The sequence below is a fragment of the Catharus ustulatus genome, chromosome 6, assembly GCF_009819885.2.
Source record: "Catharus ustulatus isolate bCatUst1 chromosome 6, bCatUst1.pri.v2, whole genome shotgun sequence".
In the NCBI taxonomy this organism is placed as follows: domain Eukaryota; kingdom Metazoa; phylum Chordata; class Aves; order Passeriformes; family Turdidae; genus Catharus; species Catharus ustulatus.
The window spans coordinates 7,326,507-7,349,835 of NC_046226.1; the positions used below are offsets into that span (position 1 = coordinate 7,326,507).

Below are 23,329 nucleotides of genomic sequence, written 5' to 3' on the forward strand. Positions count from 1 at the left end.
TTGCTCCTTAGGGAGAAATGGAAGCTGTAAAAGAAGAGATCATAAAGCTGTGCCAAAGAAAGGAAGATTTCCTTACCGGGATGAAGAATTCCATGTCTGAGCTTCACCAGCTCCTGCAGCAAGAAGTGCCTGAAGCAGCAGATGAACCTCCAGCCTCTGTATTAGCACAGAGTGACCTGATTGGAACTGATCTTTCTGGTCAGCAGGTAAGTGATCACTCACCTGAGGGCCCAAGAGGGGTGGTAAGTAACCCTTCCTGCTCCTGGAGGAGTGGCATGTGAGAGAGGAGCACCCCTGTCCCTGTGAATCAATGCTGTCCCTCCTCCCCTTGGTGTTGAGAAGGACTGAGTGTGAGCATGTCTAGCAGAAGGTAGGAGAGGTGTGCCTCTGCTTATTTCTTAGCATTTTTCACTTGCAACTCAACAGCAAAATGCTCCATGTGTAGTTTTGTTGATGTTCAGTTGTTCTGAGATTTTCAATAAATTATTTTCATGGGGCAGAACAAAATTTGTCCCTTTTGTAGCTGTGCTGTTGAAACCTAACAGCGTCAAATCCCAGTTTTCAGAGGTGCTGCAGCTTTCAGTTACTTTAGTGCAGGTTGCCAGATGTTAAATGCTTCTCCAAAAGTGGATCTCAAGTGGTAAATTTGTTTTGGTTTACAGGCAGAGGTGAAGAGGCTTTTGCTGTTCTTGTCATGATTAATTGGATTATCTCTCTGTGTATTTTTGTAGTTGAAAAAAAGAGGAGTGGTATCTCTTCTGCCTTCCTTAGATGAAGAATCAGAAGACTGTTCTTTACACAGCAAGGTGAGTCCAGTTTATTTTTTTTTTTTTATACATACAGCTGTGTATGTAAGATAGAAGATCTTGGAGAAGAAGAAATTATGAAAAATGTGAAAATCTTTTAGAACAACTTAAAATATCTGTTATCACTCCGGGATACAAAGGAATTGCACTCAAGCCAGTGTACCAATATTCCACTGCCAGTATTACACAACACCTTGTTCTGTGAGGTGTGATCCTGCTTTTTGGAGGGATTGCCTATTTAGTAATGCCCCCTTTATGGAAGTGTTAATGGCAAAATATGGCCTTAAATACCAATGTTTCCACGAAAGCATTACAGTCTGAAATGCCAAAACATAAAAGAAACAACTGAATTTATTTGTAAAATAAAAAAAGATGTGATTAGACTATTGGGAGTGAAGTTAAAATAGAAGAGATTTTTGGGAGAAACTGGGGAACACTGCCCTACAGGTTACTCTGAATCTGAGGGGTCTGAAGGCCCAGGTGAACTGCACAGGAGCAAAGCTAATTGCTTTTGGAAAAAAAACGCCATGGCAAGACAGTGCAAAGAAGTCCAAACAGCTTGGAGAGCTGTTGATCCAAGCACTTCAGTTTCAGGGTTTCTCACTCTGCACCTTCACTGACACAATTTTCTTTGCATGTAGGACTTTCTAGGGGACGGAACTGGAGATAAATAGTATCTTTTTGTTGGTTTGGTGATAGTTGGTTTGTTTGGGGTTTTTTCAAGTTGTTTTTTTTTTAATATTGTAAAAAATGAGAGTATTCTGCAGTCTCTAGAGAACATTATCAGTGTCATCCAGCTGCCATTCATCTTGCAGCAGAGCTATAGAGCCAGAAGAGAGGTGGGATTTGGGAAACACAGATAGAGATGGATAAACAAGGCAGAAATAGAGCAGAGTGTTATTAGGAGTTTGCAGTGTTTTACATTGCCTGGAGGAATATCTGAGCTTTCTGCTCACAAGCTAAAGCTGAGCTGTTCCTGCTTTCAAAGGGAAGTACAGCCACAGAGAAAGATGCAAGCTTTTGGCCCTCAGAAAGAGATGATGAAAGGCTCAAGGAAGACAGTGCAGCCTCCTGGTCTTCTGGTACCTTGTCAGATGGCATTGTTCAGGTAATGCACTCAGGTTTATCTCTGTGGGGATGGGAATTCCTCTTTGTGGAAAAGATCTGTACAAGTACTAAGTTTTGCTGAAGCCTGCAATGCAGAGCTGTAGGAATGCAGGACAAGGTGGCCTTATTCATACCTTCCATCTCACACTAAATCTTGCCATTTAGAATCTCTTTTTCTGGTGTATGTATTGGTTGGAATCAGTGACCTTAAGGGTATTTTCCAATCTAAATGATTCAATGATTCTAATTCCTTTCAGCTTCATGAAACCCCCAAAGGTAGAAATGCAGCTTGTTTCACTGAATTTAGTAGCAGCAGCTTGTTTCACTGAATCCTGGAAAAGCTTTAAAAATGAAGGGGATGATTTGTGAAAGAAATTCTCTTTGTACATGAGAAAATGAGTGTCTAGGACACTCAATCAGCTACAGTTTTGGTGCCATTCTGTTCTTCATGGTGCCTCAGTAATGTTGTGACAGCTGTAATTGTTTGTTTCTGTACATCCGTGCCACAGGCGTAACAAAACTGCTCTCTGTGAATATTCTTGGGCCAGGACCACCAGAGGTTGAGTGGTTACTGCTTTTTCAGGCTTCTCTAGCACAACAAGGCAATGGAACATAGAATCAGAAAGTCATTTAGGTTGGAAAAGACCTTTAAGACCCAGTCCAGCCATAAACCAAACACTGCCAGGTCCACCCCTAAACCATGTCCCAAAGTGCCACATCCCCACTACTGCACATCTGTATGGAAGATAAGAAATATCTCCACTGTTGCCTGTCTCTCTCCAGGATGAGGATGTTATAACTGAACCACACAGTAAACATGATAAAGAAACATCTCTGCAAACTTTGGGGGGCACTGAAGGCCCTGGCACAGGTGATGGCAGTCTGGCTATGGTGAGTTTGAAGGCCTGGACAAGGTGACCTCCTGAGTGAGTTGTGTGACCTACCAAGTGGGCAGAGGCTCTGATCCATTGTGGTTTTGCTGCTGGAATTTGCTGCAGTATGATGTGGTAGGATACCTGCAAGCCTTTGTTGTCCTCTTCATATTGGTTCTCTGGATGATAAATTTTCAATTACTCCCTAAAAATGCAGTTTTCTAGGGAACAAAATGGAGTATTTTCAGCAAGAAAGCTGCTATCATTCATACAGGCATGAATGGAGCCATGGAATTTTAAGTGGCAGTCACAGGAGGAATTAAGGAGCTTGACAGGTATTGCTGCTTTGTGGAGAACGTGCAAAGGCCAAGAGAAGAGTGGGCAGCAGCCTCTAGGTTAAATACAAAAGAGTGTATGGAGACATGAGTGCTCCAGGAAGATCAGGAGCAGCAGTCTGGTGACAGAGCAGCTTCAGCTTTTAGGATCACAGAATCCTGGGTTTGTTAAGGTTGGAAGAGACCTCCAGGATCAGAGTCCAACCATTAACCCAGCACACCATGTTCAGCACTAAACCGTATCTCTCAGTTTGACATCTACACATTTTTTGAACACTTCCAGGGATGCTGATTCCATCACTTCCCTGGGCAGCCTGTCCTAATGCCTGACAACCCTTTCAGTGAAGAATTTTTTTCCCAATATCCTGTGGCAGGTGGATTGGAACTAGATGACCATTAAAGGCTCCTTCCTAGCCAAACTCTTCTGTCATTATGTGATGAGACTGATAGCTGGAACAATGCATTTTGGCTCTCTTTTTTTTTCTGCTAAATTTAATTTTAATATGAGGCTTGTGCACTAGCACTGGCCATCTCAGTTTGAATATTTGCTCTGGAGCCATGGAAGCATTCACAGGAGCTGTGGTTGTGGAGTTCTGCTTCATTTATTTACTAAGTACCAGTGTGTTTGCATGTCTGAAGGCTTATACAGACCTGTGCAGCCTTCCAAATCACTGCTCTTTATCTCCCAGGTACTTTGGACTTCTTGTAATGGACATGAGCAATGCAATATTGCTTCTTCAAGGAGTGTATTTAAGAAGAATTGCACAAGATGTCCTTAAAAATACACCATTTTTTAATTGTGTGAACTAGAGCTCGAGTAAAGCATATTTAACTGTTGGAACTGAACACAAGTAGCTTGTAAGTGTTGTCCAACAGGTTGTTTTGCAGCTTCCAACTGCATTGCTTTTGTGTGTAACTCGGAGAGAAAAACATCTCTCCTCAGGGGAGAGCAGGTTAATGGTGAGTCATCACTTCCTGTGTGCTCAGGTATAGCTGCTGTGCTCAGGTAGATCCCTGCAGATGCAAATCACTGCCTGGAACCTGTTACACCAGATCTGGGATCGCCTGCCTGCTGAGTTTCCCTTTCTTTCCTTTTTTCCTTCTTGGTTTGTGGGTTTTCCTCCCCCCACAAGTCTGGGAACGCAGAGACAGGGCTGTTGTGGGGCTCTGTGAGTGTGGAAGTTAATCATCTCTCACTGGAAAGGGAGGGGAGGCAGTGACACAGCCAGGTGGCTCACCAGGCTGCTTTGATGTGCTTTGCTGCAGAGCCACCCGCCTGCCGTGCCCAGCGCCGCCCTGGATGGAGGGAGACCCGAGCCAGAATCCATCCTCCTGCTGTGCCAGGCCCAGGTGGCTGAGCTGGAGCAATGGCTAGACAGAACTAAAATGTCCCTGAGGTCAGACCCTCAGACCCCACAAAGGCAGCAGATGGTGGAGCCACAGCTTGCTGATTGCCAGGTAAGGTGGTGGCATTGGTGCTGCCATCCCCCAGTCCCCTTCCTGGGGTGTGTCTGCAGAACAGCTCTGCCTGTGCCCCTCAGCAGCTCCCTCCCTGCACACAGCAGTGACTGCTTGGCTTCAGCTTGGCCAGGGTTTGGTTAAAATACCTGGTTTTAGAGCTGGGATCTGTGTGCATCCAGGGGATTTAGGTAAAGCTTTGGCTTGATTTTGATTATTTTCAAAACCATAGCATAGCTTGTATCCTCTATTAAAATTTTTCATTGGTTTTGATCATGATAAATCAGCTAGAAACAAAGGAGTATTTTTATTTTGACATTTTTCACTTTCTGCTTGTCAGAGCCCTGGCATGCAGCATGTGCAGATTAAAACAGGGCTGAGGCCCCCTGTGGTGCCAGTCTGGTGTACCAGTTTGCTTCAAGCACTGAGCATACCTAGAGCAACAAATTTCACTCACAATAAAGGAGCCAATACCAAAATGTCCCCATTTTAAATTGCTGAGAGACATTACCTGCTGTTTTGTTGTTGTTTTGGGTGGTTGTTTTTAATTGGAGTGCCTCTGGGTTTAGGCTGTGATTCAGCCAAGTGCTCAGGTGCTGGGAATTTGTGGGAATTAGGATCCTGAATGCACCCTGGCTGTGTCTGGATCCTCTTCAGGGTTCCTGTCAGCATAGGCTTCACCAAGGCAGCTCCAGCTGGTGGAAACAAACAGGCTGAATTCCTGTCTGCTTCAAACAATCTGGCTCAATGTTAAAACGTTAATTTGGGCAGGGGAAGAGGGTTCTGTAACCTAGTCAAGATCTACACAGAAAAATACACACAGAACGGAAGAGGAACAGTCTCTAGATATGGGCGTATGACATAAAGCAATCAATTTATTGCAGCTGAGTCATGGTATGTTTCTCCATGCTCACCTTAAAAACATGGGTTTAAAGTATGCAGGGATGCACTTTGGTTCACAGCAGCTTGGGTCAAAAATCAGTTCCCAGCAGTTTACCATGGCCTGGCTGACACAAGGAAGCATTCCTTATGTGCTGGTAGTCCAGCATCATTCCCCCCAAAGAGTGATGTGAGCTGTGTGTGCTTTGTCTCTTTCTCCCCCACTGAGGTGTGTTGTCTTCTTGGTTGCATTCACATGGAGTCTGTCATTTCTGCTCTCCTCTTTTATTACTTGATATCTGAGTTAAGATAACCTCCTGCAGATGCTCTTGTTTGAAACTATTTTAAAGACTAACTCTATAAAATTCATTTAATTGTCCAGAATAAAGAGACTACATTGGAGAAAACCTAAGAGGATTGCAGCTATTTCTCTTTTTTCCTGCATGTTTCTCTTCTTTTCAGACAGGGGAGGTGTGAGCATTGACTTCAGAGTGTTGTCAGAGAAGGAGTGTTGCACTTCTGACAATGTGTAATTATCTGCTGTCCCTTCTAGGTGAGGTTATCAGAGATTGAACAAAAGGTCCTTTCTTTACTGGAGGATTGTGGAGATAGTGCAGACTACCAACAAAAGACAGAGGCTCTTTCCCTGAAGCTGAAGGAGGTGAAGCACAATTTGGAAAATGTCCAGATGATGCTTCAGGACAAGTACAATGAAGAGCAGGTAAAGCATATGAATGTTGTGCAGGGCAAGAATTGAGAGTCCTGGTGCTTTAATGGTCTGTAGTTGCAGAAGAGCAATTAGAGCTCAGCATGTGAAGCAAGGAAGGGAGAAATGTCAGAGTTGCCATTATTCTGCTTTACAGTTCTGTATAATTACTTGTAGTTTGCAACAAGTGGGGGATTTTTAATGGGTCTCTGAACAGCATCTTATCTGCTGTAAGTGCTCAGTGACAGAGGTCAGCATTTTGCTAAGAGCACAGGAAAAGGACTTAGGGTTTGATTTGTTTTTAAATGCCTCAAAAAGGCCATGATGTTTGTCTGCCACAGTATCACAGCACAGAGGCCTTTTAGTAATTTTCTCTTTGAAGAATACTTAAATTCAATGAATTCTGTCAGCTCTCCTGTGCCACAGTCTTTGCTGTGTTTAAGAGCAGCCACAGTCCCTCTGGTGTGAATTAGCACTGGTAAAGGCTTGTGTTGAAAAACTTCTGTGAGCACAGACAGATTAAAAGTCCAGGTGTGTGACCAAATTTATAAGCATAGATTGCACGTCCCTGTATTTTGGCCAAACAAAAAGAAGGGAGGGTTTGTATCACCTAATCTGCCAGCAGGAAAAGCAAAGAAAGGGAAGTAACTACTGGGGGAGACAATGTGAGGACTTTGGCAGAAGTTTAGGTTGTTAAGGATGGTAAAACTTTCAGTAAATTCAACTGGACAAAAATCTTTGTGAAAGTAGCAGTTGTATTTTGTGCTGCTGATTCTGTGTGTGGTAAGTCCAAGGCTGCTCTGCTTTTGCCCTTTCCCCAAGCTGCACCTGAGGGGTTCTGCTCTCTTGTCAAGCCCGGGAGCCTTCCCACAATGGGTCTCTCTTTACAGGTTCCCACCAGGGAGAGGATTGAGCCAGAGCCCCTGGAGATCCTGCACTCTGATGGTTTCAGCACATCCCAGCTGCCCCTTGCCCAACAGCCTTGGCACAACGGGCTCCAGCAGCCACAGGTAATTAATTAATAATTAATTCTCCTCCCATCCAGGGCCAGGCTGCTCCACATCCCCTGAGGGCTGGGGGAGAGCTGCAGTGGCATAAACTCTGTCAGGGTAGGTTTCAGCTGCCCATCTCCTCCAGGATCTGGGGAGTTTGTCAGGATGGAGAAAGGCCTCACCCCTAAAATCCCTTGTCCAAAAGTTTTATTAATATCATAAAGCTAGGAGATTGGACAGGTGAGTGATGCCATCTGAATAATTATGAAACAAGGCAAGAGTCCTAGCTCTAAAATACTGATGTATTATGAAATCTGAATCTGTACGCTGATACTGTTTTTGAAAGTAAATTTGAAACTAAAGTTTTGTGAACATATTCTTGTGGCTAACTCACTATGACTTTTAAGGTTGTTGTTAACACAGTATAAAAATCCTGTAATGTTCTGTGCTCTGCAAATTACTTCTATTTTGCTAACTGTAAATTAACTTTTGCCTTTTTCACACTAGTGGAAAAGAGCTGGAGAAAATGGTCCAGCTTGAGCTGCTGAAATTGCTCATTTTTCACTCGACACTCTCCCTTTAAGTAATGGAACCCAGACTCACATTTGAGCAAATCTCCATTTTCCCTTGCCTGTTTCTTTATCTAAGAATTGCAGTTGTTGGTGTTTAAATTTCTATATGTAATTTGTTCCTGGTTAGGCTTTGCTTTTAAAACTTCAGCTCAGGTAGAAATATATTCCATAAAAATGCATGTTTGCAGAAAATGGTTTGTTCTGTAAATTCATGTTCATGCATTTTATCCTTACAGATGTGGTCTCATTTTCTTAGCTAAATGATTTTTTCAGTGCTAAATGATTTCACATAAAATATGATTGGAAAAGCATAATCATAATTTCAGATTATTACACTTCACATAACTGTTCATGCTATTCTCTATGCACAGGACTTGAAATTAAAAGCAGCTGAGCAGAAAAGCCTCATTGACTTTATTGAATCGTGTGTGGAAAAAATGCAGCCACAGCTTGAGGACAGTGTGACTCCGAAATCAGAATCCAGGTACAGAAAAACATTTTTAGTTACCAGATTCAGGGATGTAAAACTACCTAAACCTGCTGAAGCCTTGCAGTGGCACCCCTGGTTGTGTTCTTTGGTTCTATGTGCCTTTAGAAGAAAAAAGGCAGAACACTGGGGATTTCTGCCATCAGCAGAAATGGAGGCTCATTTATGTCACAGCCTCTTTGATACTGGGCTGACCCCAGAGTTTAGGATCCTGCTACCAGGCAGGACTGACACCTGCCATGAGCTAAATCAGGCCTATTGTAGGCAAGTTGGGTACTTGTGTTCACAGCCATGGCTGTACAAATGCACAGACACACCCAGCCAGGGTAAAGGCAGCAGCTTTGAAAAAGGGGACATTGGGATCAGGCACCTTCCAGCACCAGCACTTCCTACAGGACTGTGCTCCCCATGTTGTCATTTCAGAGGTGGAGGCTGCCAGCAGGCCCCTGGCATATTCCATGGGAAGGGGAAAGTCCAAACAAGTTTATCAAAGTTGGTTTTACTTTGCTTTTGAGGCAGGAGCAAGAGAAACTAATCTTATACAAGAAACCTAGTTTTACTTACTCTGCTTCAGTAATTGTCATTCTAACAATGTTTTCTCAATACAGCAATGGAGAATCTGACTCAAAGAGCAAGCAGGCTGATGCCACCTTAGCTCCAAAGGATCAAATGGGTAATAAATGGCAATATTTACAACAGGAGCTGTCATCAAAGATGAAATCTCCTCTCTGCCAGCTTGTGGAACCTCAGGTTTGTTTAAGTTCCATAAAACACTCTGATAAGTGTAGATAGCAATTAGTGTATCTTTCTGTGCAATAGTAGCATGGCTGTCTATCAGATAACAGAAATCTGTGCAAGGGCTCTCCAGAGGAAATTGTTACTGCACAGTGTTTTCATAATTGTCTTTTAATTTTACTTGGAGGTAAGTCATGTCTCTGAAGTAGTGACTGCTAAGCAGAGTGTGGGAGCACTTAGTGAATGCCTGTGGTTAATATTCAGAGTAGATGTTATCTGCTTACTTCTTTCAAGAGAGCTAAGGGAGTTATCCAGCAAGCTCACAGCTGATTCCTGTGGATGTGGGTGAAATCTCAGTTCCCACAAGTGAGAACATTTTGGTCAAAGCAAATCTCTGGCTTAAATTTTATTCTGCCAGTCACCATTGTGTTCTCTCATTCTCACACATCAAAATCAGAGTTTGAGCTGTCTGTATGTTCTGAACAGACTGCAGACTTTTACTACTTAGATAAAACCATAATTCCTGTTATTAACAGTTTGTTCATACTAAATTAGAATTATTAGATTTTTCTGTCCTCTGAAATTACTGCAGTACATGGAAAAATATCTGACATGTAAAAGATGAATGTCAGCTCTTCTTCAGGCAAGACTTACCCTGCAGTGAGCAGTGAGGTTGCCTTAACCCAAACTACAGCTGTAGCCCATAAATCTGGGAATCAGAGGCTCCTTTTTCAGTCAAGCTCCCATCAGGGCATAGCCTGCCCAACTTCTGCCAGTGAAAATGGAGCCCTGCTATCCAGGTGCTTTATATCTGTGCCTTGAATCTTTTAATGCTTTTTGACAGGGGTGTTATTTTGTTGCCCATAGCCTGTCTTCATTTGAGCTGTCCTTCTAATTGCAATGTTCTTTTTCCCAATGTTAGATCACAACAAAGATGAACATGCTGCCTCGGGGCACATTCTCAGGTGCAGGAACCCCAACTGTGGAAGAGCTGAAAACTTACACTGTCCAGCTGGGAGACCTAAGCCAGGAAGCAAATGTGGTGCATGCACAGGTAAAAATGGCACGTCCTAAGCACTGCAAATAACCCCAGGGATTCTGGACACAAGATACTTCCCAGTGTTTGGACACTGGGAAACAGCCAGTAGTGACTTTATTGCAAGTGGCATTCACTGTAGTGAGCTTTTGTGTTGAGTATGGACTGTAGAAATAGGCTGAGGACTTTGAGAGGAAACATTCCAAGTTTCCACTATGATACTTCTACCTGAGTCCAAAAGTTTGCTAGTGTGGGTAAAAATCCTCAAACTGTGTAAAGCAAGGGGTCTGTGAATGATTTCAGTAAATCTGCAGGACTGGAGCTGAAAAGACAAATGTCTTAGGCTCATGCTTGAAATTAGAGATGTATAAGAGCACAGCCATTGTCCAGTACATAAAGGGTCATTGTCTCAGCTTTGGCCTCAACAGCTCTGAGTGTTACATGCATATATCCAAATCTGTCCCTCAGTATTTCATTAATTCCATTTCAGTATTAGCTGAGCAAACATCTAACCTTACATGAGTGAATGTATCTTAGCCATGCCTTGGGTAAAAGTACTGACAACTGGCTTGCATCTACCCAGGATAATGTGGCAGAGGAAGTCTCTTCCAATTTGGACAGAAAATTGTTTGAGTTGCTTCTGGCAATCAGCCGGTGTTTGAATAACATGGAGGAGATGCTGAACACCTCCGTGCTCTCCACTGAAGAGGCAGCTGTGCAGCAGGCTCTCTATGAGGTAACTGCCCCAAACCCTTCAGGGAAGGAGAAACCCCGGTGGATTTCTGTTACAGAATATATATGGCCTGGTATTTCCTCTCTGAGATAATGCCACCAAACTATTTTGTATTGCACAGATTTGAGCCTGTTGCTTTTAACAATTACCAGCTCAAGTCCTGCTGCTTCTTGTAGGCAAGAGTGCTTGCACAGACCATGTTCACTCATGTTGTTTTTCTTTCAACCCTTTAGACTCTGTCTGTGGAGCTGCAAAAACTTCATGCTGATCTGAGTGATAAAAAGGATGATCTTCTGAAGTCCATCAGCTGCGCTGGTGGGAGCACAGATGTGTTCTGCGAGTGCTTTAACAACTTGCAGGCGCGGCTGGAGCAAACTCAAGCTGCCACTGCTTCAAGGAGCAGCTCCATGAAAGCTGGGCTGGATCATAATAGCAATTACCTGGTACTCCACTGCCAAATGCACATCTTGTTTCACAGCATCTGTTAGGCTTGTCAGTGTTAATGCATTTGAATTACAGATGAGCTCTAATGGGCTTTCTTTTTTCGCTGCTTCAAAAACTTCTATTGGCCTCTCAAGAAGCAGATTAATTTTGCTGGTTACAGTGCTGTTTGCAATGCTGACTGCCACAGAGAACTGGCTCACAGTAGAAAATTTGCATGCAGAAAGTATGGAAGTAACCTGGGATGCCATGCAGGCTGAGCTGCAGGCTAAAGCAAGTTTCTATGTGCAGGGACTAGACCAAGGAGGGTTTCGTATATTCTTTCAGCTGCTGTGTCCTCAGGAGAGGCAGACTTCCTCCCTTATTTTTAGCAATGTATTGGAGGTTGATTTGACTCCATTGCATGTACTCTTCCTTTAGATTTTGTGCTGCAGAAGCCATAGTTTCACAAATTTTCCTTCTTTTGTTCATTGTTGGAAAAGCAGATCGTGAGGAGCTTTTCTTTAGATTCTTGTGATGGGCTAAATCTAGTATTGCTGGAAAATATTCAGATTAGATCTTTAGTCTGAACTAAGGAATGAAGAGTCTGGTCTTTGAAATAAGTTTTCAATATCCAGCAAAACTCATCATCTCAGTTTGCTCATCATCTGCAAGTCATCCTGGCCTTTTACTGCTGAATAATAATGCAACTCCTTTGAAGAACGCTGGGATGCTGTCTCCAAACAGCCACAGAACAAGTCTTGCAATATTTATTTATGCAGAATCCATAGAGCTCCATCAGTCCCCAGTAATGGGCTCATTTTCCCATTTTCAGAAGAGAATAATTTGATTCTCTTACCAGTTTCCCAGATTTATAGGGTCACAGAGGATCACTGAGTAATCTGCTTCTTCTATACTACACTGACTCAGAATTTCCCTTGTCCATTTACTGCTTTAAGCCCATAATGCATATGCTTTATTTTGGTGTTGATTTTTTTTCTTTTCCTTTCTTTTTTTGTTTAAGAGGAAAAAAAATGCATTTACTTAAAGAGGTAATAATTTTGTTTGCTGTGTAATTTTGTCTGGTCATTACTATACTCCTGTTACATTATGTATTTCTGATGTTTGTTTCTTTTGCAGAATCAAACCAGACTACTCTATGATCAGTTAACTGAGAAAAAAGCTGCTCTGCAACAATGCTTGAATGAACTACATGGACATAATGTTTCTGAACAGCTTCAGGTAATTTTATTTGAAGGAAATGAGAGTTTTTACAAAATTAGCTATTTCCAGTTTTCTGCAATTTGTGAAGTTTCGTATTTTCTGAAGTTTGAGTCTGACTTAGGTTTTTATAATGGGAAAAGGAGAGAGTTCAGTATTTGCTGTATTCACCATCACCCCTTTTCCTTTTTTTTTTAAAACTACACCCCAATCCATAGTCAGACCTAATTCCAGACATTTTAGTGGTTGGGGTGGAGGAACCAGTCTCTCCACAACCTCCCAGAGCAAATTCACCCCATACTATGGCAGGGAAGAAAAAGAGCTACACGTTTTGCCTTTTCTTATGCCAAACTACCTTTTCTTTGTGGGTATAGGACTCATGTTTCTAGCTTCTCATGCAGCTTTTATGAGCACTTTATCATATGGAATTTGACCAGTTAAGCTATTTTCTTTGACCTTTATTTGGATTATCAGAAAATTAAAAATTAACAGACTGCGTATCCTCCCCAAAATGGTCATTGGCCATTTACCTACTTATTACCAAAGCAGGGAGGGTATTCTGAAGCTTTTTTGCTACAGGCTCATAACCTTGCTTAGAGGCATAATTTTCTGCCAGACTGAGAGCTGTGTTCCCTGCTGAATTCCCTAGCAAGGACTGGCTATATTGTTAGGTAACCAGTCTTGGAAAAGGAATGCCACAAGTACATAGCTTTCCTTCCCTCAGAGAGATCCTGCCTCAATCCCTGGGTACTTCTGATTCATAAGAAAAAACTGTTTTCTGAGTCCATGATTCCTCTTAATGTCTGCTCCTGAACTAGTAAATGGAAAGGCATGTTGAATGTTGTCCTGAGACACAAGACCTGAATTCCCTTCTTGGTTGTGCTGTGTGAACACAGTAAGTTATGTTATGTTTTGTCCATTTAGTTTATAAACTCACTGGATTTTCTAAAGTGCTAGCACAGGAGAGATCCAGCCACTGAATTCACTACATTCCCAGTGTGGAATAGAACTTTTCCTAACAGTTAATTTTGTCCTACATCCAGAAAATTGGTGCCTGTACTGTGGAGCTGCAAAACTTTGAAAACCAAGTAGCAAAATTGAGAGGCCATGGAGAAAGATTGCAGTTACCTATCACCTTAATCCAGGAAGCTTATAAATTAGAGGTAAGAGCACAGTACAGTTTCCACCCAGCAAGGTTTGATTCTTCTAAGCAATGCATCAAAAGGCTGATGGCTACACTGTATTGTAGGATGTTCTGGATGACATGTGGGGGATTCTGAAAGCAAAGTATGTGGAGCTGAACTCCCCTTCCATCAGTGAAAGCCAGTATGAGGACTTGCTTCGTGGGTTTGCAGAGCTGGTAGCTATTGGAAGAGAGAAGATGGCACAAGATCCAAAGCACCTGACAAAAAGCAGAGCAGCTCTGCAGTCTCACCTGAAAAATCACAAGGTATGAGCTGCTGATCACAGCAGTGCTCAGGTCAGCATAGCAAGGAACACTGTTTTCTGTGACTGGTTTCTCTCCAGTGTAGGGAGGAGAGTGACTGGATCATAGCAAAGGGGGGGACTGGTGTATGGGCAGAGAACAAAGACAGGTTTTTCAGTAGACCAAAATAGTACTGGTTTTGGTGATAAATTGCTATTTCTGCTTACCTCAAAACACATTGCTGTGTAAGGAAAACACATCTTTCTTATACTTATCCCAAGGGATTATTGGGTCCTGCCTACTACTTAAGCTTTAGAACTCCTGCTGTGGGAGTGTGATCTCAAAGAGCAAGCTGGAAGTTGGTTTGTTTTCCAGGATTTTTTCCACAACCTCATGACGCGCATGGCTTACATGGAAGGGTTTTCCAAGAGAGTGAGTCCTGCTGTCCTGCAGAAGAGAGAGGAGTTCTGGAGAGAGCTGGTGAATGAAGTCAAATTGCTGGAGCAGAAGGCCTGCCAGTATGGTATACACTTAGAGAGCCTGTTAAAGGTAATGAGTCAGAAAACACCCAAGAGTAAAACCTGGAGGGAAGGAGAAAAGCAGCATCTGGGGCAGCTCTTGTCCTGCCAGTGGCTCCTTGGCTAGTACTTGTCCTTTCCTGTTTCCACTGGACAGCAGCAGTCTATTTATTACTTATTCTTCCTTCTTGAAAATCTCTGGAAGCTGACATTTCAACACATCACACTTGATGACTTCTTGCTGTAACTTCTGAGTGTCTGAACTGACAGAAGAGCCCTTTAAGGCAGAAGAATACCAGGACCACTTTAAAATAAAACTTTAAAAATTTAACAAATAATCTCAGAACATCCCTAGAGAGAAAAAAAATGCATCCACCACTTTAAAATAAGAATCCTCAAAGATTTTGGGGAATGTATAATTAATTCATCTGTGGTGAAATCATGTCTCACTTTGATATTTACATATTATTCACTTATTTTTGTGTTATGTTCCATTAAAGTAAGAGTTGCTGATGTTAGAGAATGCCTGAGTCTTGTGTATTAAAATGCAAATGGATGTGAGCTATGTTAAGATTTCCATGTATTTTTTTAGGATTGGATGGTATTTGATGAGGAATGCCTGGTTTTCAATAAGGAGTTAGAAGCACTTGCCTCTACATTGCCTTCTGTCAGTTTGGTTGAAGAAACTGAAGAAAGATTAATGGAAAGGATTGCACTTCTAGAGGTATTTATTTGTCACTGCTTTTCTTTATGGATCAGTAGAACTGGCAAAAAATAGTAGATGAGGAGATGATTTGTGGGGCACTGCTTCCTTTGTCTCCTCATCTGTGTGTGGATGCAAGCTCAGAATTGATTTTTAAAAGTAGCAGAAGATTGGGCTGGTAATTTCAGCCATGGGCTACAAGTCCATGTTAGTGGGACTAATGACTATAACTACTTTATAACTCAATCTTTAATGGAAAGTATTTGGGATAAGATAGATGTTGTGCAGGCTCCGTCGATCCCAAGGACAACAAGGGCCTTGGAGTGAGCATAGTGCCACTTTATAATTCAGAAAATATTTCATGCCACAGTGTAAAACCTATGGAAAAGGAGAATCAGCCTAGTGCTTTCAAATATCTGAAAATACCAAATATTTGAACTCTTATTGCAACACTGGTTGCAACTGCATCTCTGATGACAGAGCTGCATCTTTTTTTACAGCCTCAGCCCCAGCTGGAAATATTTTATCCACATTTTAAACATATTTAAATATAAGGATATGAAAACAGCATTTGTGGTTGCTTTATAAAATTAAGAAGAAAGGTTTTTAGTAATCTTAGGGATGTATTTTCAGAGAGTGCTCTGCATTCCTCACAGGTTTGACCTTTCTCAGTCTTCAGAGGACACGCTCTGTTAGAATTTTTTAAATTAATAAGTATTCAATAAATGATTAATGAATATTTAATAAAGGAAATATACTATAATGATTTCATCTGGCTGACTGCAGGAAAAGCATCACTGGACATTCTCAAGAAAATCTGAACTACAGTAAAACCTTTGTGAGATGTTTACAGTCATTGTGGCCCTCTGGTGCTTTTGATACCTCTTGCACTGAGACAAGAGATGTGCAAAATTTGCACAGCCATTGCTGTGAAATTGCCTGGTTTTCCTTGGGTTTTTAAGTTCTTCTCTAGCTCTTCACTCTTAAGTCTTTATTTTTCTAAAGACTTCAGAAACAAAGTCATAAAGCTTTAAAAGATGTTTGGTGAAGGGTGGTACTGTGGAACTTCACAGTCTCAAAAACAGAGCAGAATAAAATTTTCTAAGGTTTAATTCCTGCAAGAGAAATACCCCCAGACCTCTGTTTTTTACTTAATGGCTTCACTGCCCACTCTTCATTCTCCCTACCACCATTATTCAATAATTATCCCAGCAGTTTCCTTCAAAACAGTGGTAACTGTTTTTCAAGCTAGGATAGAGCCTGAAGGAGGAACAATAACTTTCAGGAGCATGGAAAGACAATGATTTTATGATGAGAGCAGTCATATGTTTGACAGTACAGCCAGATCTGGCTGGAGATGTGTCTCTCTGATGGAGAGTGTTTGTCCATTGCCTGAGGTCTTCAGGTGTCAGAAAAGCCCATCAAATCATAACACAGTCATTCTGATAATGTATAAAAGTATGTTGAGACTTGTCTTGACCTACCCAGAGGAAACAAACAAACAAAAAAAGCCCAAACAAACCCACAAAAACCTGTATCCCTTTTGCATGTAAGGAATTGCAGATTCCTTTCATTTGGAAAATAAAATACATTACAGAGGAAAAGTGAGATCAAGGATTTAGAAGAAGTGATATGTGTTTTTTTACTTGTGTTTTCTGTCTTTAAAATGCTACTGTTTTGCAAACTTCCCATATTCTGACAGAAAATCAAAAGCAGTGTTGATGAAAAGCATGCCAGGCTGTACCAGATGGTGAAAGAAGGGAAGAAATTGCTGAATGCTGTGAGCTGCCCAGAAATAAGAAGCCAGATTGGGAAGCTGGAAGAACAGTGGTTGTCTTTGACCAAAAGAGTTGGCCATGAGCTACACCGACTTCAGACATTACTGAAACTCCTAGTCAGGTGGGTCTAACAAAGAGAAACAATTTCAAGTATCAGCTAGACATTAATTGGTGATTATTTTATAGATGACAGCTGAAGGGTTGTGCAGCAGCAGAGGTGCCAGAATAGCATGTGTCTTCTCACAGGGAAGACAACTTGGAGAGTGAGAAATGTATCCCAGCCTCAGCTAGATACGTGTTTGTGTTTTGTTTCCTCCTGTAGCTACAACAGAGACTCAGAAGAATTGATTAAATGGTTGGATTCTGCTCAGCAGAGAATGAATTTTTGGAAGGAACAGTCTCTCAATGTGTCTCAAGATCTTGCCACCATCAGGGACAACATCAGCAGCTTGTTTGTGAGTCATTGCTGCCAGGCTTAGATAAGACATTGTAAATTCTGGTGAAAATGGCCCTTTTGAGAGGTTTTTTGTGTTTGCCATGACCTTGAGTCACCCACATAATACAGCAATGAATGGCTGTGTGCCCAAAGCCACAGAACAGCTGAACCTGGAGTGTGGGTACAGGGGTGAAGGTGGTCTGCCAAAGCCAGGAAAGAGAAACATGCTGAATTGCATTTCATGTCTTTGCCTCCTCCCCTTGGAGGTTCAACCCTGGTGTGAGGCCAGGCAGAAGGAGCAGTGCCCAGGGGGAAAGCAAAGCATCATCATGAAGGTTTGGCTGATAGATGTGGGCTGGGGTTGCTCCTGTGTGAAGTGGGGATCAGGATATTCCCATCTCTGTGGGAGCAAAAGGTGGCATTCAGAACTGTATATTAAAGTGGGCAAAAAAAATGCTTTATCTGCCAGAATATCCTGAGGTCAAGTTTTCTGAACTTTGCCATCTTGGTAAAACCTGTTTGTTGAGGCATTTTGTCCTGTGAAAATATGGCTTGTTTTCATTTCAATAGACATATAAATATTTACCCTCTCTTAAATCCCATGCACCTCAGACATTTTCTAAGGAAGTTGATGAAAAATCTTCCCTGAAGTCATCAGTGGTGAGCACTGCCAGCCAGCTCCTCCACGTGAAGCAAGCTGATACTGCAGCACTTAGGTCATCTTTGGCAAAGTTTGAGCAAAAATGGGGAGAACTGATTACACAGCTCCCAACCATCCAAGAAAAGCTTCACCAGGTGAGTGAGAAGCTCTGCTGCCATCTCTGTTCAAGCTAAATAATGATATTAAAATGCTGCTGCTGGGATTCAGTTGCCTTTTTCTGAATCAGCTGTTCCATGCTTTCAGAATAACCCAAATATTGTATTGCAGTTTAAATATTGCTGTGTTCTTCCTGGGCTGTTTTATATATGTTTATTATCTTTACAGTTTTGCATGAAAGTCTGTTACTTAAAATTAGAAGGAATTTCTCAAAATTAGAGAGAATTTTATTTCTGATTCATGAATTCTAAAACTGAAATCATTTGCCTCTCTGGAGCACAGGACTCACTTTCAAGTTCATGCCCCAATAATGCGATTATAGTGCCTGAGCCCTTCTAAAAATAGAAATGTCATTTTCCTTGGTATTTCTAACAAGTGGAGTGTAGAGGATTCATTATATGCTTAACCTCAGCTTCAGATGGAAAAGCTTTCATCACGGGAAGCTATTGCTGAACTAATGGCCTGGCTGGACCATGTGGAACAACAGCAGGAATGTGAGGAGCCAATAAATTCGCAACGTGGTGCTGCCCAAGTCAAGACCCTCCTTCAGAAGTACAAGGTAAATGGGAAACTCTGAGTCCAGGCTGCTGTAAAAAGGATGGAAGCAGCCTACAGGCACTGTCATATCCTTCTCCTTGCTCTCAAGAGGATTCTTCAGTCTGAAACATGTTGTAACATCCTCCTTTGTAAAACTGCATGCTTCCATGACACACAAACCACTGCCTGTTCTGCACTACAGCTACTGCCTGCTGGGCTGTAATCTCCTTTTCTCGTGCTGTCCCATCTGTCTCATCTGTTTTCTCTCTTGCATTTAGATTATAAAATGTGGCAAGCTTTCCTTCCTTGAGAAGACAGACTCTGTGTTTGTGCTGTGTTCTAGTCTGTCTTTTTAACAAGGAATACATCCTAATGGAGCTCTATAGCCTGAATCTATTTAACTAGAGAACATGGGGGTTGAATATTGTGTCATCAAAAGAAACCTGCTAGGAGAGAGGGACAAGATTAACATCCCTGCAGAGAGAGAGAGGCTGCAGCAGACTCTTGGCGCTGTTCAGATGTCAGAGCACGAGTGGCAGAGGCTGTTTGCTCCAGCCACAGGAAGGATTCAAGCTGTGTATTCCAGAGATGCCAGGGAGCCCAGCCCCAGGGCATGAATCCTCACAGAGCCATGTTTTGCTCTGCCCCTGCTCAGGGCTCAGGCAGGCTGACAGTTCTCAGTCTGCAGCTCACAGGCACTTTGGTGCTGCACATGAGGCGAGTGCCCATGCAAACATTTCTACCAAGTGCCTTGGTGCAGCACATATATAACATTTTGGTCTGTGTCAGCTGGATTTGTCAGTTGGGACTTGTAGGTGAGGTGCTGTTTTTAACACTTTGGATATTTAGAGGTGGGTTTGTAGGTGTATATTTTGCATTTGTCAGGAAGGTGGGGTTGTGTGTGCTGTGAAGAAAGCAGGGATGAGGGTCACAAATTCCTGGAGGGAAGCAGCTCTGGATTCAGTACCTCTGCTGTGGTATTCCCCAGTGACTTTTCTGGACATACTAGATAAAAATGGAGCCCTTTCCTACTCTTTCTAATACCCTCTGAAATAGAAAGACATTCCCTTATGTTTTCACTTTGCATGTAGTTTCTCATCTCTCTGTGTAAGAGATGCTGGTGCTAGAAGACACTTTTTCCTCCCGGTATTCTGATACTCTATTCTGACACCAGATATTTTGTTAAAAGGAGTAGAAGCTCTTGCTGCATTTGCCTGTGAGTTGCAGGAGTGTGGGAAAGCCTTGGCTTTAGCCTAATCTGGGTTTATTGCAGTGTGATGGTTTTGTCCCATGGATTAAGTACAGGGTCTGGTATCCCTGGTTTTTATTCCCTCATCCATCACTAGCCTGTTCTTACCTTGAACTACCCATGTGATGATATTTTTCTGCAGAAATTTCAGTGGATGGAAACATCTACACAAATACAGAATGGTAAAATTAGAGAATTGTTCCTACAGAGAGGTCTCTTTCAGGGAAAATATTTTAGGTCATGATTCAAACAAAGCTATCAACATCCCATTGCCACACCTTGGAGCATCATTGGGACCGATCAGATTAAAACTACGTTTTTGTTCTTTTTTTCCCCCTGCAGGAATACATGATGGAAATGAACTTTAAGCAGTGGATGGTAGATTTTGTGAACCAGTCCCTGCTGCAGATGAGCACCTGTGATGTGGAGAGCAAGCGCTACGAGAGGACAGAGTTTGCTGAGTGCCTGGGCGAGATGAACCTGCGGTGGCACCGGCTGCAGGCATCCCTCAACAGAAAGGTGGGAGGGAGCTCCCATGGCCTCCTCTCCTACAGCTCTGATTTTGCCTGTGCCACTGCTCTGTGTTAGGGATATATTAAGCTACCAGCAGTTTTCCTGCTGTAGCAGTTGGGTTTGTGAAAACAGCGATTGTTAAGTTGTGTTGACAGCCACGTTCAGATGGGGACATCTGAGCCTTCTGGACAAGCACAGCAGGGATCAGTTCCCAGCCCTCCTGGGTCACTGGAAATGGTTCTCTCTGTCTCAGTGTCCTCCTCCTGCAGTAGTTAAATATGCTTTTTAATGGAGTGCTTTGAAGGTCAGCAGCTGATAAAGTCAGTCTACATGCAGAATTTTCCTATCAGCACATAATCTTGTTTCTATAAAGAAAATCTGTTTCAGGCAATGCCTCAGAATTATTCTATTCTAGTGAGGCTGGAAATAATCCATGCATCCAGAATTAGATACTGCTGCTTATGTGCCCCAATGAACAGAAAAGATGGTGTAACTCATGATATGGAGAGGACATGGGGTAGCTGAGAATCCCAAAATGCAGCTACGAGGCTACTAGAATGAATCCCTCTACCAACACATTTCTCTTTCATCTCTGTCTCTTAATTTATACAACTCTAGGAGAAGCTGCCCTTTCTGAATTCAGATACAAAGACTTCTGGTCAGATGGAAAAATGCCAATATTTTTTAGTTCAGAAAATCTTCTGGAAAATTTTTAAGAAGTTTCATTTCCCATACAATTGAAAATTTCCGTGATGAAATTTTGATTTTGTTGGGGAAAAGGTTATCTTCTCTAACTATTTTCATGAAATTCCATTCTAGGATTTAATGGATCCTCAAGGCCAACACTGAAGATAGGAAACTTGAGAACCCTTTCTTTTTAGTAACCTTGTTGGTGGATTTTAGTGATAATGAGTTTTTCAGACTCTGTATGAAGGTGTCCACATAGCCCAGGGTCCCCCAACTTGTCAGCTCTCCCAGCTCCAGAACACACACTGCCTTGTTTCTTCCAAAGGAAAAGGTTGGATCCTGAAGAACCTGCAAAACTATTTAGGTTTTGCTTTCAAAATATTTTTTTCTAAAGAGTATTTTCATTATAGGTTTTGTAATCTCAAATTTTGTCATGAAAGGCAAAGCCTTGTGTCTGCCCACCTGTAGGTTCAAGTAAGTTAAAACAGTTATGTAACTTTCAGATCCAAGACCTGGAACACATTTTGGAGGATATTACTGAGAATGAGAACAAAGCCCAGACTCTGCACAACTGGCTGGAAGCTCAGAGTGATCGACTGAGATCCTTACGGACCCCAGCAAGTCTGATCTCTGCACAGAACACCTTAGATGATTGCAAGGTAAGGCATGACATGAGTGATGTTACTGTAAAAGTCTTATTTAGCACACTGCTGAATCCACACTAAGGAATTTTACAGATTTTAACAGAAAGAAATGTAAAGGAAGTTGCCATTTCCCAGAAGAATTCTCCAATATCGTTTTCATTAAAGCATGTTGCATTCAGTTGATAAAGAGCCAGAGCCACTTTTAATGTGAGTGACTATTCTGTGGTTTTTTTCCACCAATTGAAGATGCATCTGCTATCTGCTGTTGCTTCATGATATTTGGAGTATTGTGCAGCAATATTGTGTTCTGAGATATTTCCAATAGAAGTAGTTCTCAGTTCAGCACAGCCATGGCAGAAGTTATCAATTCCATTAGTTTGAAGAGCTCTGTGATGGAAGTGTCATGGAAACTACTCAGTTCCATTTGGAGAAATAGCAACCCTCTCTACTTCTGCCCTAGATTGTAGTGTAGTCTCTGCAGCAGCCTCAAGGATCTGGGTGTCATTTGATATGTTTTTCTAGGCACCAGATCCCTCAAAATTAATCCAGGTGGCAGCCAGCTAATAATTGGTTCCTGTTACTCTGATAGTCTGCTGTTTTCATTCAGTGCAGTGTTCCCTCTTTGTTTTTTAACATGGAATATTTGTTCTTTCATTGCCATGGTTACATCTCTCTCCTGTAGTAGGCTGCTTGTATTGTTTGGAGTGCTCTGTTACACACTGAGTTACTTGCATCTCTGAAATGTGTGGAGGGGTCAGAATGGAAGAAAGGCTCAAGGGTAGCTTGGATTAAACACTCACCAGCTCAGAGCAACACACAGTGCTAGGATACAGGTGGCTAAAATGTTTTATTAAAATTCAATTGGTCAATAAAAATGAAACCCAAATTTAAAAATGTTTTGGGGCTGGTCAGTGAAAGGTGAAAAAAGTCATGGCTTTAAGTGTAGCATTGTAGGAAAATGTTGTGGCCCATTGTGTGTATGGTTAGTTTTCCTCACATTGTAAAGAACTCCCTGCTGAGCCTTCCCCAGAATGTCAAGACTCTCAATCTTCCTGGTTGTGCTGGGGAGGGAGTTATTCTCCCAGGTATCTCCATGCATTGGAGATTCTTCTCACTTGATTTCACTGGAGTTGATTTCACTGGAATTTCTGCCATGGGAGTCCCTCTGAGTAAAGGGACAAACTGAAAATCACTTTCTAGAAGTTAGGATGTCAGGGACTCTGCCTTACTTTAGCATGACTGAAGAATTGCACAAAATTAGTTTTAAAGAAGGAATGTTTATCTAAGCTCCTCACACAGAAGTTTTTTTCTCTGGTCTCATTAAAAGATCTTTATTTATCTTTTTTCCCCCTATTATTTAGGAGCTAGAAAATCAACTCACAGCTAAATCCAAAATTCTTGATGAGCTCAAACAGAGTTTGGCTTCTAATGGTACTGCAGAACAAACCCCAGAAGCTCAGTCTCTCAGGATAGCTGAGCTGTGTGAAATGAAGGACAGCATTGTAAACCAGGTAAAAGCTTTGCTTGTGTTCAGGCTTTTTCCACTGCATGTTCTGACCACCAGTGTTATTAATCCTCTTCATGGGATGGCAGGAGCTGGTACAAAAAAGGTGCAAAGTATTCCTTACTCTTTACCTTCCTAAGAATTTAATTTTAAGTCTT

At 42.0% G+C, this 23,329-nt stretch overlaps 1 protein-coding gene across 1 annotated transcript in view; it reads left to right on the top strand.

Annotated features, from left to right (window-relative positions):
- Positions 1-23,329, top strand: part of SYNE2 (spectrin repeat containing nuclear envelope protein 2) — a 171,882-nt gene that overhangs the window by 97,229 nt on the left and 51,324 nt on the right. The window contains exons 64-87 of the mRNA XM_033062212.1: positions 12-206; positions 732-806; positions 1,795-1,914; positions 2,697-2,804; positions 4,387-4,578; positions 6,011-6,178; positions 7,054-7,173; positions 8,099-8,211; positions 8,823-8,964; positions 9,872-10,003; positions 10,569-10,721; positions 10,952-11,161; positions 12,279-12,380; positions 13,403-13,522; positions 13,609-13,809; positions 14,161-14,334; positions 14,896-15,027; positions 16,709-16,905; positions 17,107-17,239; positions 17,833-18,015; positions 18,450-18,596; positions 20,166-20,342; positions 21,527-21,682; positions 23,029-23,178. Coding sequence (XP_032918103.1) covers positions 12-206; positions 732-806; positions 1,795-1,914; positions 2,697-2,804; positions 4,387-4,578; positions 6,011-6,178; positions 7,054-7,173; positions 8,099-8,211; positions 8,823-8,964; positions 9,872-10,003; positions 10,569-10,721; positions 10,952-11,161; positions 12,279-12,380; positions 13,403-13,522; positions 13,609-13,809; positions 14,161-14,334; positions 14,896-15,027; positions 16,709-16,905; positions 17,107-17,239; positions 17,833-18,015; positions 18,450-18,596; positions 20,166-20,342; positions 21,527-21,682; positions 23,029-23,178 — 3,600 coding nt within the window. The remainder of the gene's footprint in view (positions 1-11; positions 207-731; positions 807-1,794; positions 1,915-2,696; positions 2,805-4,386; positions 4,579-6,010; positions 6,179-7,053; positions 7,174-8,098; positions 8,212-8,822; positions 8,965-9,871; positions 10,004-10,568; positions 10,722-10,951; positions 11,162-12,278; positions 12,381-13,402; positions 13,523-13,608; positions 13,810-14,160; positions 14,335-14,895; positions 15,028-16,708; positions 16,906-17,106; positions 17,240-17,832; positions 18,016-18,449; positions 18,597-20,165; positions 20,343-21,526; positions 21,683-23,028; positions 23,179-23,329) is intronic.